Here is a 12,531-nt window from a genome sequence, read left to right on the forward strand (position 1 = left end):
AAGACTTTTCCTCAGCACCTCATGGGCCTTTCTCACAAACTGATTGCATACTCGGACACAGAGCAAGTCTCAACAGATAAAAGGCAACCGATATAATTTCCTGTATCCTATCAGATCACCACAAATAAAGCTGGACTTTAACAACAGAACAACAGAAAGCTTACAAATTCGTGGTGAAAGACCCCTGCCTCACCCTAAGTTAAACATAGCTAACGCCATTTTGTGGTACACTACTGTTTTGAGAAACTCTGTGGGCTGGATGGGGAACTGGAAAATTACTAAGAAACCCAGCTGTGTCATCCACTTGGGATATCTGCGGTCAGGCTGCCCCCAGTTGAGCTAAAAACAACTTGTTGTGACCACCCTCATGGGATATCTGTCAGAGACTGTTCCAACAGAGATAGGGAAAAATAAAATAACAGGTGGCGGGCCACGTTAAGGGGGTCATCATGACCGTGTTGACCACCCAGTTCCTGGAATCCTGGTATCTCTGCCAAACTCTGACTCGAATTGTGGTCTCATTTGAATGTACCAATCAGCCCCCTGTAACCATGCTTCTCGCTTCTGTAACCACGCTTCTGCTCTAAAACCCTATAAAAACCCAGCTTTCCACCCAGAGGGCGCTCAAGTCCTCCGAGTGGCTTTGTCGCCCCGGGTACCCATGTATCCAATAAAGCCTCTTGCTGTTTGCATCCGAACGCCTGGTCTCGTTGATCCTTGGGCAGGGGTCTCTCAGACGGAAGATACCCTCCGGGGGTCTTTCAGTGGAAACTGAACAACTCTCTATTGAATGAAAAACTGGTCAAGACGGAAATAAAAAAATTAAAGAATTTCTAGAATTCAGTGAAAATGAAGACACAACATACCCAAACTTACGAGACACAATGAAAGTGGTGCTAAGAGCAAGATCATAAAACTAAGGGTGTACATTTAAAAACATAATCCTGGAGAGAGCTCACACTTCACAACTCACCTGAAAGCCTGAGTTTGATATAATCAAACTCAAGGCTGAAATCAATAGATTAGAAACAAAGAGAACAATACAACGAATCATTGAAACAAAAAAAAAATTTTTTTTGTTCTGTGAGAAAATCAACATGATCTATAATCCCTTATCCAAACTAAATAAAAGACACAGAAAAGATCCAAACTGACTAAATCAGAAATGAAAAGGAGGTCATAACAAAAATACACCAAGGAAATCCATAGAATAATTAGGACATACTTTAAAAATCGGTGTTAAACGAGCCCATCCAATATAAGGCAGTGCTAAGCTCGGAATGAAAGCCTACAAAAGTTCTGTACTAGGAATGAAGGTTTGCTTATATCTGCACAGGAAATGAAAACTGCGGATACCAGCAAAACTGATAAAGATCAGAACTGAGAAGGAGATCTTCTGAAAACCCTGGCCACTAATTCAAAAGGGCTTGTTTCATTGAAAATATCTATGATGGATAGGTGCACACCTTTAATCCCAGCACTCAGGGACACAGAGGCAGGAGGATTTCTGTGAGTTTGAGGCCTGTCTGGTCTACAAAGCAAGTCCAGGACATCCAAGGCTACACAGAGAAACTTTCTCTCTCTTTCAAAAAAAAAAAAATGAATGAAAGAAAGAAAGAAAGAGAAAATGTCTGTTTATTATTCCCCACATAGCACAATTACACATAGCACAATTAATGACTTAAAACAGAAATGGAAAAATGTAGTGAGAATTTTGTAAATTTTGTTTCTTTAAAAAACACAAATATCTTGTGGTACCTCTAACCAAGCAAGTGAAAGACTTGTGTGACAATAACATCAAGCCTTAGAAGAAATGCATTACAGAAAATATCAGATGGAAAGATCTCCCATGTTCAAGATCCGTAGTAGTAACTTAGTCAAAATGGCCCTCTTACCAAAAGCTATCTAAAGATTCAGTGCAACTCCATCAAAATTACAACACAGTTTTTTACAAAGCTTGAAAGGACAATCCTCAGCTTCATCTGGAAAAAGAACAAACAGGATATCTGAAACAATCCTGAACAATAAAAGGACTGCTGAAAGTATCACCATCCCTGATTTCGAACTGCCCTACAGAGCAATTAGTAATAAAAACCATATGGCATTAACACAAAAACTGGCACATTGATCAATGGCATCCAACTGAAGACCAAACATAAAGTCACACACCTGTGGACACCTGATGAAGAAGCCAGAGGAAAGAAAAGTCAGCATCTTCAGCAAATGGTGCTGGTCACAGTGGATGCTTGTATCGTAGAGTGCAGCCAGATCTCTATTTATCACGCTGCAGAAAACTCAAGTCCAAATAGATCAAAGGCCTCAGTGCAAAACCAGAGATCCTGAACCTGACAGGAGAGAGAGTGAGGGACAGCCTTGAACTGATTGGCACAGGAGACAACTTGCTGAGCAGAACATTGTTGTTCTGGCTAGTCTCAGGTCCACTTGACACAAGCTAGTCATCTGAGAGGAGGAGCCTCAGCTGAGAAAAACGCCTCTGTAAGGCTGGGCTGTAGGCAAGCCTGTAAGGCATTTCCTTAATTAGCGATTGATGGGGGAGGGTCCAGCCCACTGTGGTGGTGCCAATCCTCAGCTGGTGGTCCTGAGTTCTATAAGAAAACAGGCTAAGTAAGCCATGATGAGCAAACCAGTAAGCAGCACCCCACAGCCTCTCCATCAGCTCCTGCCTCCAGGTTCCTGCCCTGTTTGAGTTCCTGTCCTGACTGCCTTCAATGGTGAACAGTGCCGCATAAGGGTAAGGCAGATAAACCCTTCCCTCCCAAATTTGCTTTTTGGTCATGGTGTTTCATGGAAGAGTAGAAACCCTAGGACAACTGTTAGCACAGGCACCAAATCAACAGTTAATCTATGGGACCCTGTGAAACTGCGCACGGCATGCAGGGGTCTGCAGCAGGGCCCCCTGCATATGCATTGTGCCTTCCAGGTTAGTGAGGTGTTGTGTTGTTGTTGTTGTTTTGGGTTTTTTGTTTTGTTTTGGAGATAGATTCCTAAGTGTGCAAATGGGTGGGTCTCTGATTACTGTGCCTTCTCCTGGCCTCTTTTCCTTCTATTTGACTTATCCAACTCTGACATGTTAGTTTTTGTTTTATATTATTTTATTTTATTTTGTTTTGTTTTGTTTTATTTTATTATTATCCCTTAGAAGCCTGTTCTAAGGGAGGAGAAAAGGGAGGAGAAACTAGGAGGAGTCAGGGGGCAGACATAAGCTATGTCGTGAGGAAAAAAAAAAATGTTTTCAATAAAAGGAATAAAGAAAAGATTTTACCACAAGTGTTTGGGTTTGGGGTGAGGTATGTGCACACATGTGCAGTGCCTATGGTGGCCAGAAGAGGGCATCAGGTACCACTGAGGATGGAGTTACAGGCAGTCGTGGGTTGCCAAAACCACTCTAGCCACGGTGCCACCTCTCCAGCCCCTGCGTCACTTTGTGAATAACTGGTCTCTCCCTAGAGCAGCGATGCCCAACCTTCCCGTTGCTGCTGTGACCCTTTAACACAGTTTCTCATGCTGCAGTGACCCAACCATAAAATTATTCATTGCTACTTCATAACTGTAATTTTGCTACCGTTATGAATCGTAACGTAGATATCTGATGTGCAGGATGTCTGGCCTGTGACTCCTGTGGCAGTTGCAGCCCACGTGCTGAGAACCACTGCTCTAGGGGCCTGGGAGAAGTGGGAAGTCGGCAGATAAAGAATTGACACTTTAGGTTGCCCTCTGACCTCCACATGTATACACACACATGAACATTCACAGACCGGCACAGAAGAGTCATGGTAGCTCAGGCTGGTCTCACACGCAGTGTCCTCCTACCCCAGTCTCCCCTAGCACACACAGGTGTGTGCCCCATACCCACCGTCTCTGTCCTCGCCGGCACCCAGCACCCAGCACTCAGTCTGACAGGCAGGCATGGATGCCTGGGAGAGCTCAGCTGCAGTCTGGCCGAGCGGAGGATGTATACAGGCAGAACCCTGCTGTGCTCGGGACATGAGCTCACCTCCTCGCCAGGACCTTCTGCCTCTAACAGAACAGCCCTGGTACACAGGATATTGGCTGGAGGATGCTGGCAGGGAGTCACTTAACAGGGTGGTCCCCATGAAATGCAGGCTGTGTCAGTGGCTGAACACCAGCGACCAGGTGCAGAGGCCCTCAGCATGCTCTCTGGGTTGGCGTGAACTCCATGGGCTGTCTGCAGAGATCCTGGTGGCTGGCATCCGAGATCCTGGTGACCCAACCCTGACCCAGTCTCTAGGGAGAGGAGGGAGATTGGTGGGGGAGGTTCTTGTGACCATCCCCCATGCTCCCAGGTCCGAAGGCCTGAAGAGTGCAGAAGGAGACAGACAGCCAGTTCCCAGAAGGCCACACACATTGTTCTAGGCTATAGCAAGACCTGTCACCCCTCCTGCTGCCCCTGGGAGACTGCTCAGGCACCCTGGGAGCATCCTGAGGTATCTCACACGGACTGTGAAGTCTGTGTCCCAGGATGTACCTAAGATAAGCACCCACCGCACACGGAGGAAGGCCACAGTAGCTCTGAGGCCCCTGGCTTGGCCCGTATACAGACACCCAGGCCAGTATCCGTCCATCAAGTCTCTGCTAAGACTGGCATTGCCAGCACAGGGCACTGGGGGGCATGGTAGGTGGAGCAGCATCATCTATCACTCCAGAAGAGCTTAAAAATCAACACTCATGGCCGAGACGGTTGGTACACGTTTATAACTCACACTCCTGCGAAACAGTAACTTTAAGTGTTTTGAAACAGATGGGGATGGCAGACCCAGGACCCACTTCCAAAGCCTGGCTAAGCGTTTAGCCCACATGGGCAGTGGGGGCAGGACTGGACATCAAGCTTGAGGGAGGGGGCCTTGGAGGCTTCGGACAGGAATCTTCCTTCAGCTTGAGAACAGGATTCAAGCCAAAAGCCACCTGGGACCCTTCAGGCAACCTGGGCTCCCAGGCAGGCAGGGGCTCCTAGCCCTCTTCACATCTGTGATCCCTGCCCAGGGCTAAGGCCAACTGCCCCACCCAGGGAAACAAGGTGTTCATCACCTGCAGGGCCTTCATGTGCAGGCTTCATGAAGAACAGTCTCAGATCAGTCCATTCCTGGGGCCGTGAAGGGGTGGCCCTCCTCGAAAGCCACTTGGTGATGGGAGGCAGTGCTCAGAGCACGACCGCATCTTTTGAGGCCATGGGACACTCAAGGAAGGCTGAGAATGGGTTCTGCCCGCGCTCAGGGCCAGCCAGGCACCCAAGACCCTGGTCCACGGTTACCAGCCGGGACCCCAGAGCAGCTGCCTCATCAGGGCCAAGAGGCCAAGACATGACTGGCCCACAGGTGGCTTCCTGGCTTCCAGAGCAGGAAGAGACTCATAGCAGCTAGGGTCGGTCACCGAGGGTCAGCGTTAGTGACAGACTGGGCTTGCGCTCTGGCTCCTCATCATCCTGGCAGGGCTGGGGCGGGCGCGATTTGAAGAAGTCTGAAACATAGCGGACCTGGGGGAGGGAAGGCAAGGCAGTGAGTGGGGCTGGAGGAAGAAGACCAGAGGGGAGCCCCAGAGGAAGGAGTTGTAAAGGGGATGGGCGGGACCAGCGGTGAGGGGCAGGCTCTTGAGGGCAGACCAGCAGGCAGGGGTCATGGAACACTGGGGCCAGGCTCACCGTGAGACAGGCCACCAGGGCTCCCTGCAGGAGGCCGACGAGGACGTCACTCCAGTGGTGCTTGTGGTCGGACACACGAGTATAGCCCACATAGATCGCAAAGGCCACCAAGAAGAACTGAACAGTGGGCCTCAGCAGCCGTGCCCACTTCCAGCAGAGCCGGGCCTGCACGTAGAGCTGTCACGGCATCGGCCTGCATCAGCGGGGCCTGTGGTGTCCACGGCCCGCCCAGCCCAGCCCTACCCTCAGTGCCCCCTCCAAACACTCCATTGTGCAGTGCCCAGGGGAGGGGTGGCCCCGTAAGGTTCCCTGGGAGGAGGGTGGACACTCACCGCCAGGAACACCATGCAGTACATGCCAAAGGAGGAGTGCCCGGAGTAGAAGGACAGCCTGGGAGGGAGGGCAGCCAGTTAGTGGGACCCGGAAGGCAGAGCCAGGAGCTGCTTGGGGAGCTAGCAGCCACAGATGGGTGCAAACTTAAAGTAAGGGAAGTGGGGCTGGAGAGGGGACTCGGCAGTGAAGAGCCCTGACTGCTTTTGCAGAGGACCCGAGTTCAGTTCCCACCTCCTACATCCTACTGCTCGAAACTACCTATAACCCCATCTCCAGGAAATCTGATGCCTCTGACCTCCGAGGGGACCCCTACTCACATGGTGCGCACACACACAAACACACATGCACTTGAAAATAATAAAAATAAATCATCTTTAGGATTTTTTAATGTGTATGGGTGTTTTGCATACATATAGCTTTGTACCACGTGCATGCAGTACCCGCAGAGGCCTGAGGAGGGCATCGGGTACACTGGAACAGAAGTTAGAAATGGTTGTGGGTTTGCCTTGCCGGTTCTGAGAATCTAACCCTGGTCCTCTGAAGAGCGGCCAGGGGTCTTGACCGCTGAGCCATCTCTCCAGCCCTACAAAATTAAATTTTAACCTGAGGGAAGGCTTGCACCCCACTGGGAGGCCCTGGAGAAACGAGCTCACCTCCGCACTCTCACTTCACCACCACCAGCCCCTTGCCTGCTCCCGGGGCAGACACGGCCAGCAGGACCACACTGTCAGTCACCCAGGGGAGCAGGCACAGGCTCTGCTGTGACAGCTGCTGCTCCGAGGGGCTGAGCACCACCGCATCTTTCTGCTGCCTTCACACCTGAGCGGCAGCCAAGGCCTACGCTTTAGAGGTCCAGAGGAGCCGGGCTTCCCCCAAACACTCCCAGAGCCACTCCACAATCTTGGCAGACCAAATAAGACAGAGCCCCAGCTCCACCCCAGCACCCAGAAGACAAAAGAGAAATGTATATCCATTCCTGCTGATGGCTATGCTGACAAGAGACCCTCATGACGGCATCCATGAAGACAGAAGGGAGGGACAGAAGCCAAGAAGACTTGGCTTTAAGCCGGTCGTGGTGGCACAGACCTGTCACCCAAGCACTCAAGAGACTGAGGCAAAAAGATGGATGGAAAGTTTGGGGTCATTCTGGGCTACATGATGAGATCCTGTCTGAAAAACCTAAAAATGCATTATGGATATGAAAACACCAATAATATTGAAAGCGGGGGGAGGGGGGAAGAAGCACTGTAAGGCTTGATGGCTGATCAGGGCCAAGAGACAGAGACTCAGGGAAAATTACGGAGCGAGGATACAGGCCACACTAAGAATGAACAGCAGCACTCGGAAGAGCAGGGTGCCAGGTGGACAGACAGCGCAATAGCTCCCTCAGCCACGGCAGATCCTCGCCACATGCCACCCCACCTCTGCAGGGCTAGCCACTGCCTCCCAGACAAACCAACCCTGAGACCGCCCCCTCGAGTGTCTGCCAAAGACACAGAGGGAGCTGCCTGCCTGCCTTCGCTGACAGGCCGTCTCCGTCCAGCAGGCCCCAGGCTTCCTGTAGCTCGGAGCCTGGCCTGGGCTGCAGCCTGTACCCACCTGGCCTCGGTGACGTTAGCAGGGCTGCCTCTGCACACCTCCAGCTGCACGTAGCCAGAGCAGTTGACCCGGCTCCAGTCAGGGTCACAGACGGCCAAGAAGCTGGGTCGAAGACGGCCGATCATGTACTTAGCCAGGTCGGTCAGGGACTGGCTCACAGCGGCCCCGAACAGGAAGGTCCCCAGCACCTTGTAGATGGCAGCCACGTAGTTATTGAAGTCGGAGCGTGAATAGAGACGGTCTGTGTACACCAGGTAGGCCTCCCCCGAAGAGACCTGCCAGTGGGACAGCTGCAGAGTACCAGGCGGGCACAGCCCCCACTGCGCCCATCTGGCTGGGGGGCAGGGCTTACCCAGTCCCCCCTCCCCCAGCACTTTGCTGCCTTACAAGGATGACAGTGGCTGTGATGATGACCCCGGCCATGAGTCCATGAGTGATGGTGTCTGGACGGTAGGGGTACCGGATGGAGTCATCTCCGCAGTAAAAACCGCGCTTGTACGGAGCATTCACCAGGGTCAGGATGACAAAAGGCAAAGAGGCTGTGGGGAGCCAGGGAAAGCATGTGGTTCTCCACGCTGCAAATCCCTGCCTTCCTGTTATCTGTGCCGCTATCACGGCCACTCTGCCTCAATCCCATCGGAAACTACACTGGTGGCTTTTTGAATGAGCCAGACTACTGAGCAGCTCTACCCTGGGCCAGTCCAGCCTCCCTTCAGGCCTCTCTAGAGCTGACTCATCAGCAACTAGGGCCTTTGCACACATCCTACAAGTAAGCCGGCTCCCTCCCACCGCACTCCGGCCCCCTCCTGATGAGCCAGCCATGGAGTGTCCCCTATAGAGCCACATGGTCACCTGGAGAGAGCTGGCTGGGCTGCTCCATCTGCACACCAAGGGGCCTGCTGTGCTCAGCATGGGACATGGAGGCTGCTCACGGCAGGCGTGGGCGGTCAGACCATCCAGCAGCCCAAAGCAAGGCTGCTGGCCATGAGGCTGTGCAGCTCACAGCCAGGGCACAGCCAGAGGGCCATCCCTTGAGCTTCTTTATATACCTTCATTCATAGTTCTGAGCTAATGTCACTACACACTGGACAAGATGGACCCAACCCTGGAGGCAGGAAGCTCAGACCAAAGCCTCCAACCAAGGGTGGCTGAGAGGTGGGAGGCAGTCACAAGGACAGGACGGAGGGGAACACCTTGTTCTGAAGGCACAGGAACACAGACACTCCGAAAAGGCAAACCTGGGCAAATGCCCTTTGATCATGAGCTTGAAGCTGGGCGTGGAGGGTGTGGCTTTCAAGTCGGGAAATGCACAAGGAGATCAGCCTTCCCTCAACATGCAGAGGGGAAATGCAGGGGCCCAGAACACAATCCCTGACCTGGGCTCGGCCCAGAGGGGACACAGAGGGGCCCAGAATACAGTCCTTGACATGGGTCCAGCACAGAGGGGACATGGGCCAGGAAAGTGCTAACATCATGAAGCTGAGAGGTGGGGCTAAAAGTAAGGGGGACAGCAGCAGAGCCCCCTGGGAGGGGGCAGCTTCATAACAGTGAGAGACTGTCTTGAAGGAGAAGAGGTCAGAGGGGAAGGCGAGATGGTCATAGAACAAGAGAGAGGGTGAAAGCAGGGGAGAGGGGGAGAAGAGGGGAGAATGTGAGAGGAGGGGAGAGGAAGAGAGGAAAGAGGATAAGAGAAGGGGAGGGGAGAAAGGGAGAAGGGGAGAGGGTTAGAGAAAGTCAGAGAAAGGAAAGAGGGAAAGAGAAGGGGAGAGGAGAGGAGGTGAAGAGAGAGGAAAGGAGAGGGTCAGAGAGGAGAGAAGGTCAGAAAAGAGTGGAGGGAATGAAAGTGGGAGAGAGGGTCAGAGGAAACAGGAGGAGGTAAAAATCTGGGGATACCAACACAGAAGGCAGGTGAGTCTGCCTAGAGGACATCCCAGGCAGATCACCGCCACAGGGAAGCTTGCACGGTCTGGAAGGACCTAAAGTCCTGAGCATGGCTGGGCTGCATGGCAAGCGTACCTCCCAGCTGTGTCCCCTCCTTTCCTTCCACCTTCAGTAAGTGTCTGTAGAGGACTTTGTTCCGAGCAACAGGCAAGGGCCTCCTTCCTTCAGGAGGAGGACTTCCCTATCGCCACCCGAAGTCTGTGTGGACTCCGGTGTTGAGATGCTCAGACCAAGGGCAAGAACAGGCTGCCTTGGCCTCTTCCAGCTGCTGGGACACCCCAGGTAGCACCGCCTCTAGGGACCCAGGACTTCCCGAGGGGGGAAAAAAAGTAAACTATTCTCAAGTCCTGGGGTGCCTGGCACACAGTTGAAGCAACAGAAATGCCTCAGTAAATCCAGACACTTAAAAAGGGTGCCCATGGCTGGGGGAATGTCCCACAGAGCCTCCTGCCGCCAACCGGCTGCAGCTAAACGCAGTATCCTTCCGGGACATGGAAGGGAGAGGAAGATGCAGAACGGGGGAGGTCAGACGACACCCCGCCACCGCCTTCGGGGTAGAATCTAGCCACTGTCCCCTGGGTCCCAACAAACACTTGGCCTTTGTTCGCGCCTAGGGGGTTCAGGATGCTCCTCCCCGTGGCCTGAACCGGACTGGCAGGTTTGTCTGTGTGAGCCCAGCCGTCCCCGCCTCCCGGGGGCACCGTGCTGGACCTTGGCCACGGGTCATTGGCCTGCAGGGTCCTGGTGCCGCCCCGCCCGGGTGAGTCACACCGCCCCGCGGCACCCGAGCGACTTCCTGCTGCCAGGACCCACCACCCGGGAACAGCCCCAAGCAGACAGGCAGCCCCGAGCCCGCCAGGCGCCCAGGAGGGCTGGCGGGGCGCGCACAAGGAAGTGGGGAGCACAGGTCACCGCCGTCCGCATCCCCAACGCACACCAGCCAGAGCGACCGTATGAGCCTGCACCCGGGAGGGTCCCCGCACCCGGGTCCCGAGACTCTTACCGACCAGCACGCACAGCACGTCCAGCAGCACGAAGACCCACCTCCGCTCCATGCCGCCCCCTCCCAGGGACGCTCGCGACCCCCGCTTGTCCTAGCTGTCCCGACGGGTCCCCACAGCCCCAGGATCACATGGCCGTGGAGACTGCCCGTCCCAGGGAAAGGGCTGGGCTTGAAGAGAGGGCCCGGGCGAGGCGGAGGCGGGGCGGAGGGAGGGCGCAGCAAGAAGAGAAAGTGCAGAGGCGGGGGGGACAGGAGAGGGCGGAGGCCCTGAGGGGTGTGTTTGCCACCCTGACCCGGGCTGAAGGGGCGGGGCTTCGGGGCTGGGAGGGGTCTCAGGACAAGCTGATGTCTCGATACTGGATCTCCAAAGCTGGGATCCCGGAACCCCAGGGCTGAGAACGTGGCTCAAAAGTATCGCAAAGCCTGACTGGGGTGTCCCAGCTGGAGAGGGGTGCTCTGGCTGGGAGGGACCACCAAATCTCAAGGCTGTAGGCTGGAGGTCATCCAGGTGTCCCCCACCCTGGGGCGGGGTTCCACAGTTGTAATGCAGAGTCGCAGGGAAGGAAAGCCGAAAGACAGCCGCCTGTTCACACTCCTGAGCCTTGATCTCCTCAGCCTTTCCAGGGGAGGACACCTGCGCTGGACACCCGGACACCTCTGAGACCAATAAGTACATTAGCATGGGGTAACCAACCTCCAGCAGAGACCCACCTTCTAGTAGTCCCTGGCAAGTTGGGTCCTTGACACTTCATGATAGGAGGGTCAGGATTCATGCCTCTTAGCACAGGCCTATTCAGTCTAGGGGACGCCACAGAGATTCTGAGGTTGACCCATAAATGGGGGCCCAGCCCACCCTGTCCTGGAACCCTGGGCCAGGGACACTTGGAAGCCAAGGGCATGTAGACTCAAGAAAGAAAGGCCAGCTTCCTAGCACCCACACCGGGTGGTTCCTTTGGGCTGGGATCACCCATAGGTGTAAGAGGCCACCTCATGAAGCCTCCACTCCAGAGAGCTCAGCTCCTTGAGGCCTCCACCGAGGCTACACTCATGGCCACAACAGTCCTTCTACCACAGGGTTGAGTTTCAAGATGTCTGAGACTTCAGGGCAGGAGCTCCTGACTGAAGGTCCAAAAGCTTCCGCTGACTGGCTCTTGCAGAAAATCATCTGGTCCAGAGCGCTCCTGAGAGGGCCCCACATGTCTGGGCTTTGGTGCTGGGCAGGGACAGAGCACAGTGCTGTTCAGGGGTAAGGGATGGTCCCCGAACCCTAGAGGTGGCCTATGAAATGGGCAGGCAGCACTTTCAATACGCAGGTTAACCTGCCCTGCTGGAGGAGGGCCGGACGAGGACTGGCTGGACAGGAAACCTGGCTTCAGATCTTCATCTGTGCCCACCCCACCCCCACACACATCGATGCTACAGGTCTGACCTTGGCTGCAAGGTCGTTCCTTGGCAGGTTCAGCTCTGACAGCAGGACTCTATCAGAGTCCAGCAGCTCTTCACACTATCCATCCATGACCAGAGCACGTGGACTCGGGCGTCAGGGTAACCCTACATTACGTGTGGCATGTCATATGAATGGCGGCATCCTTACTGCCCCTTTAACCTCTGTTTACTGGGACCACAGGAAGGTCTTCGCAGGTCAGGGCTATGATGCAATTGTGTAATGAGTATGTTGGGGCCCTTACTGAGTGCCTACGGTGTGCTGAAAGGAGAGACAAGAAATAGGAGGTGATGAAGGAAAGGATGGCACTGGGCAAAAAAGGGAAATGGAACAGGGAGGCTCCTGAGGAAAGAAGGCAGGAGAAGGGTGGGTCAGATGCAGCTGAAAGAGAGAAGACTGGAGAAAATTGGAGGAGGGTGAGTGGGAGGAGGGAGGAATCTGGAGGAGAGTGCGAGGCAGGAGAAAGCTGGAAGAGGGTGAAGAGGGAGGAAGATGGAGGAGGGTGAGGAGGAGGAGAGAGGAAGATGGAGGAGG

The 12,531-nt window shown here is 54.0% G+C and overlaps 1 protein-coding gene across 2 annotated transcripts; it reads right to left on the minus strand.

Moving 5' to 3' along the window:
- Positions 1–4,715: 4,715 nt before the first annotated feature.
- Plpp2 (phospholipid phosphatase 2) lies at positions 4,716–10,715 on the minus strand. Of its 2 annotated transcripts, none has more exons than XM_055607783.1 (6): positions 10,595–10,715; positions 7,997–8,148; positions 7,610–7,884; positions 6,010–6,067; positions 5,678–5,854; positions 4,716–5,512 (listed from the first exon to the last, which is right to left on the minus strand). In XM_055607783.1, the coding sequence occupies exons 2-6, from the start codon at positions 8,030–8,032 to the stop codon at positions 5,396–5,398; spliced, it is 663 nt and encodes a 220-aa protein (XP_055463758.1). In that variant the 5' UTR covers positions 8,033–8,148; positions 10,595–10,715; the 3' UTR covers positions 4,716–5,395. The 2 variants fall into 2 exon arrangements, with proteins under 2 accessions (XP_055463758.1, XP_055463757.1); XM_055607782.1 differs by having other exon boundaries at positions 10,554–10,700.
- Between the last annotated feature and the right edge of the window lie 1,816 nt (positions 10,716–12,531).

The sequence above is a fragment of the Psammomys obesus genome, unplaced genomic scaffold (assembly GCF_907164565.1).
Source record: "Psammomys obesus unplaced genomic scaffold, mPsaObe1.curated_primary_1811, whole genome shotgun sequence".
Lineage (NCBI taxonomy): Eukaryota > Metazoa > Chordata > Mammalia > Rodentia > Muridae > Psammomys > Psammomys obesus.

Coding starts and splice junctions, on each gene's coding strand:
- Plpp2 (XM_055607782.1), bottom strand. CDS start 10,605: ATGGAGCGGAGGTGGGTCTTCGTGCTGCTGGACGTGCTGTGCGTGCTG. Junction 8,149..10,553: donor CGTGCTGTGCGTGCTGGTCG/GTAAGAGTCTCG, acceptor GGCTCCCCACAG/CCTCTTTGCCTTTTGTCATC. Junction 5,855..6,009: donor ACTGCATGGTGTTCCTGGCG/GTGAGTGTCCAC, acceptor ATGCCGTGACAG/CTCTACGTGCAGGCCCGGCT.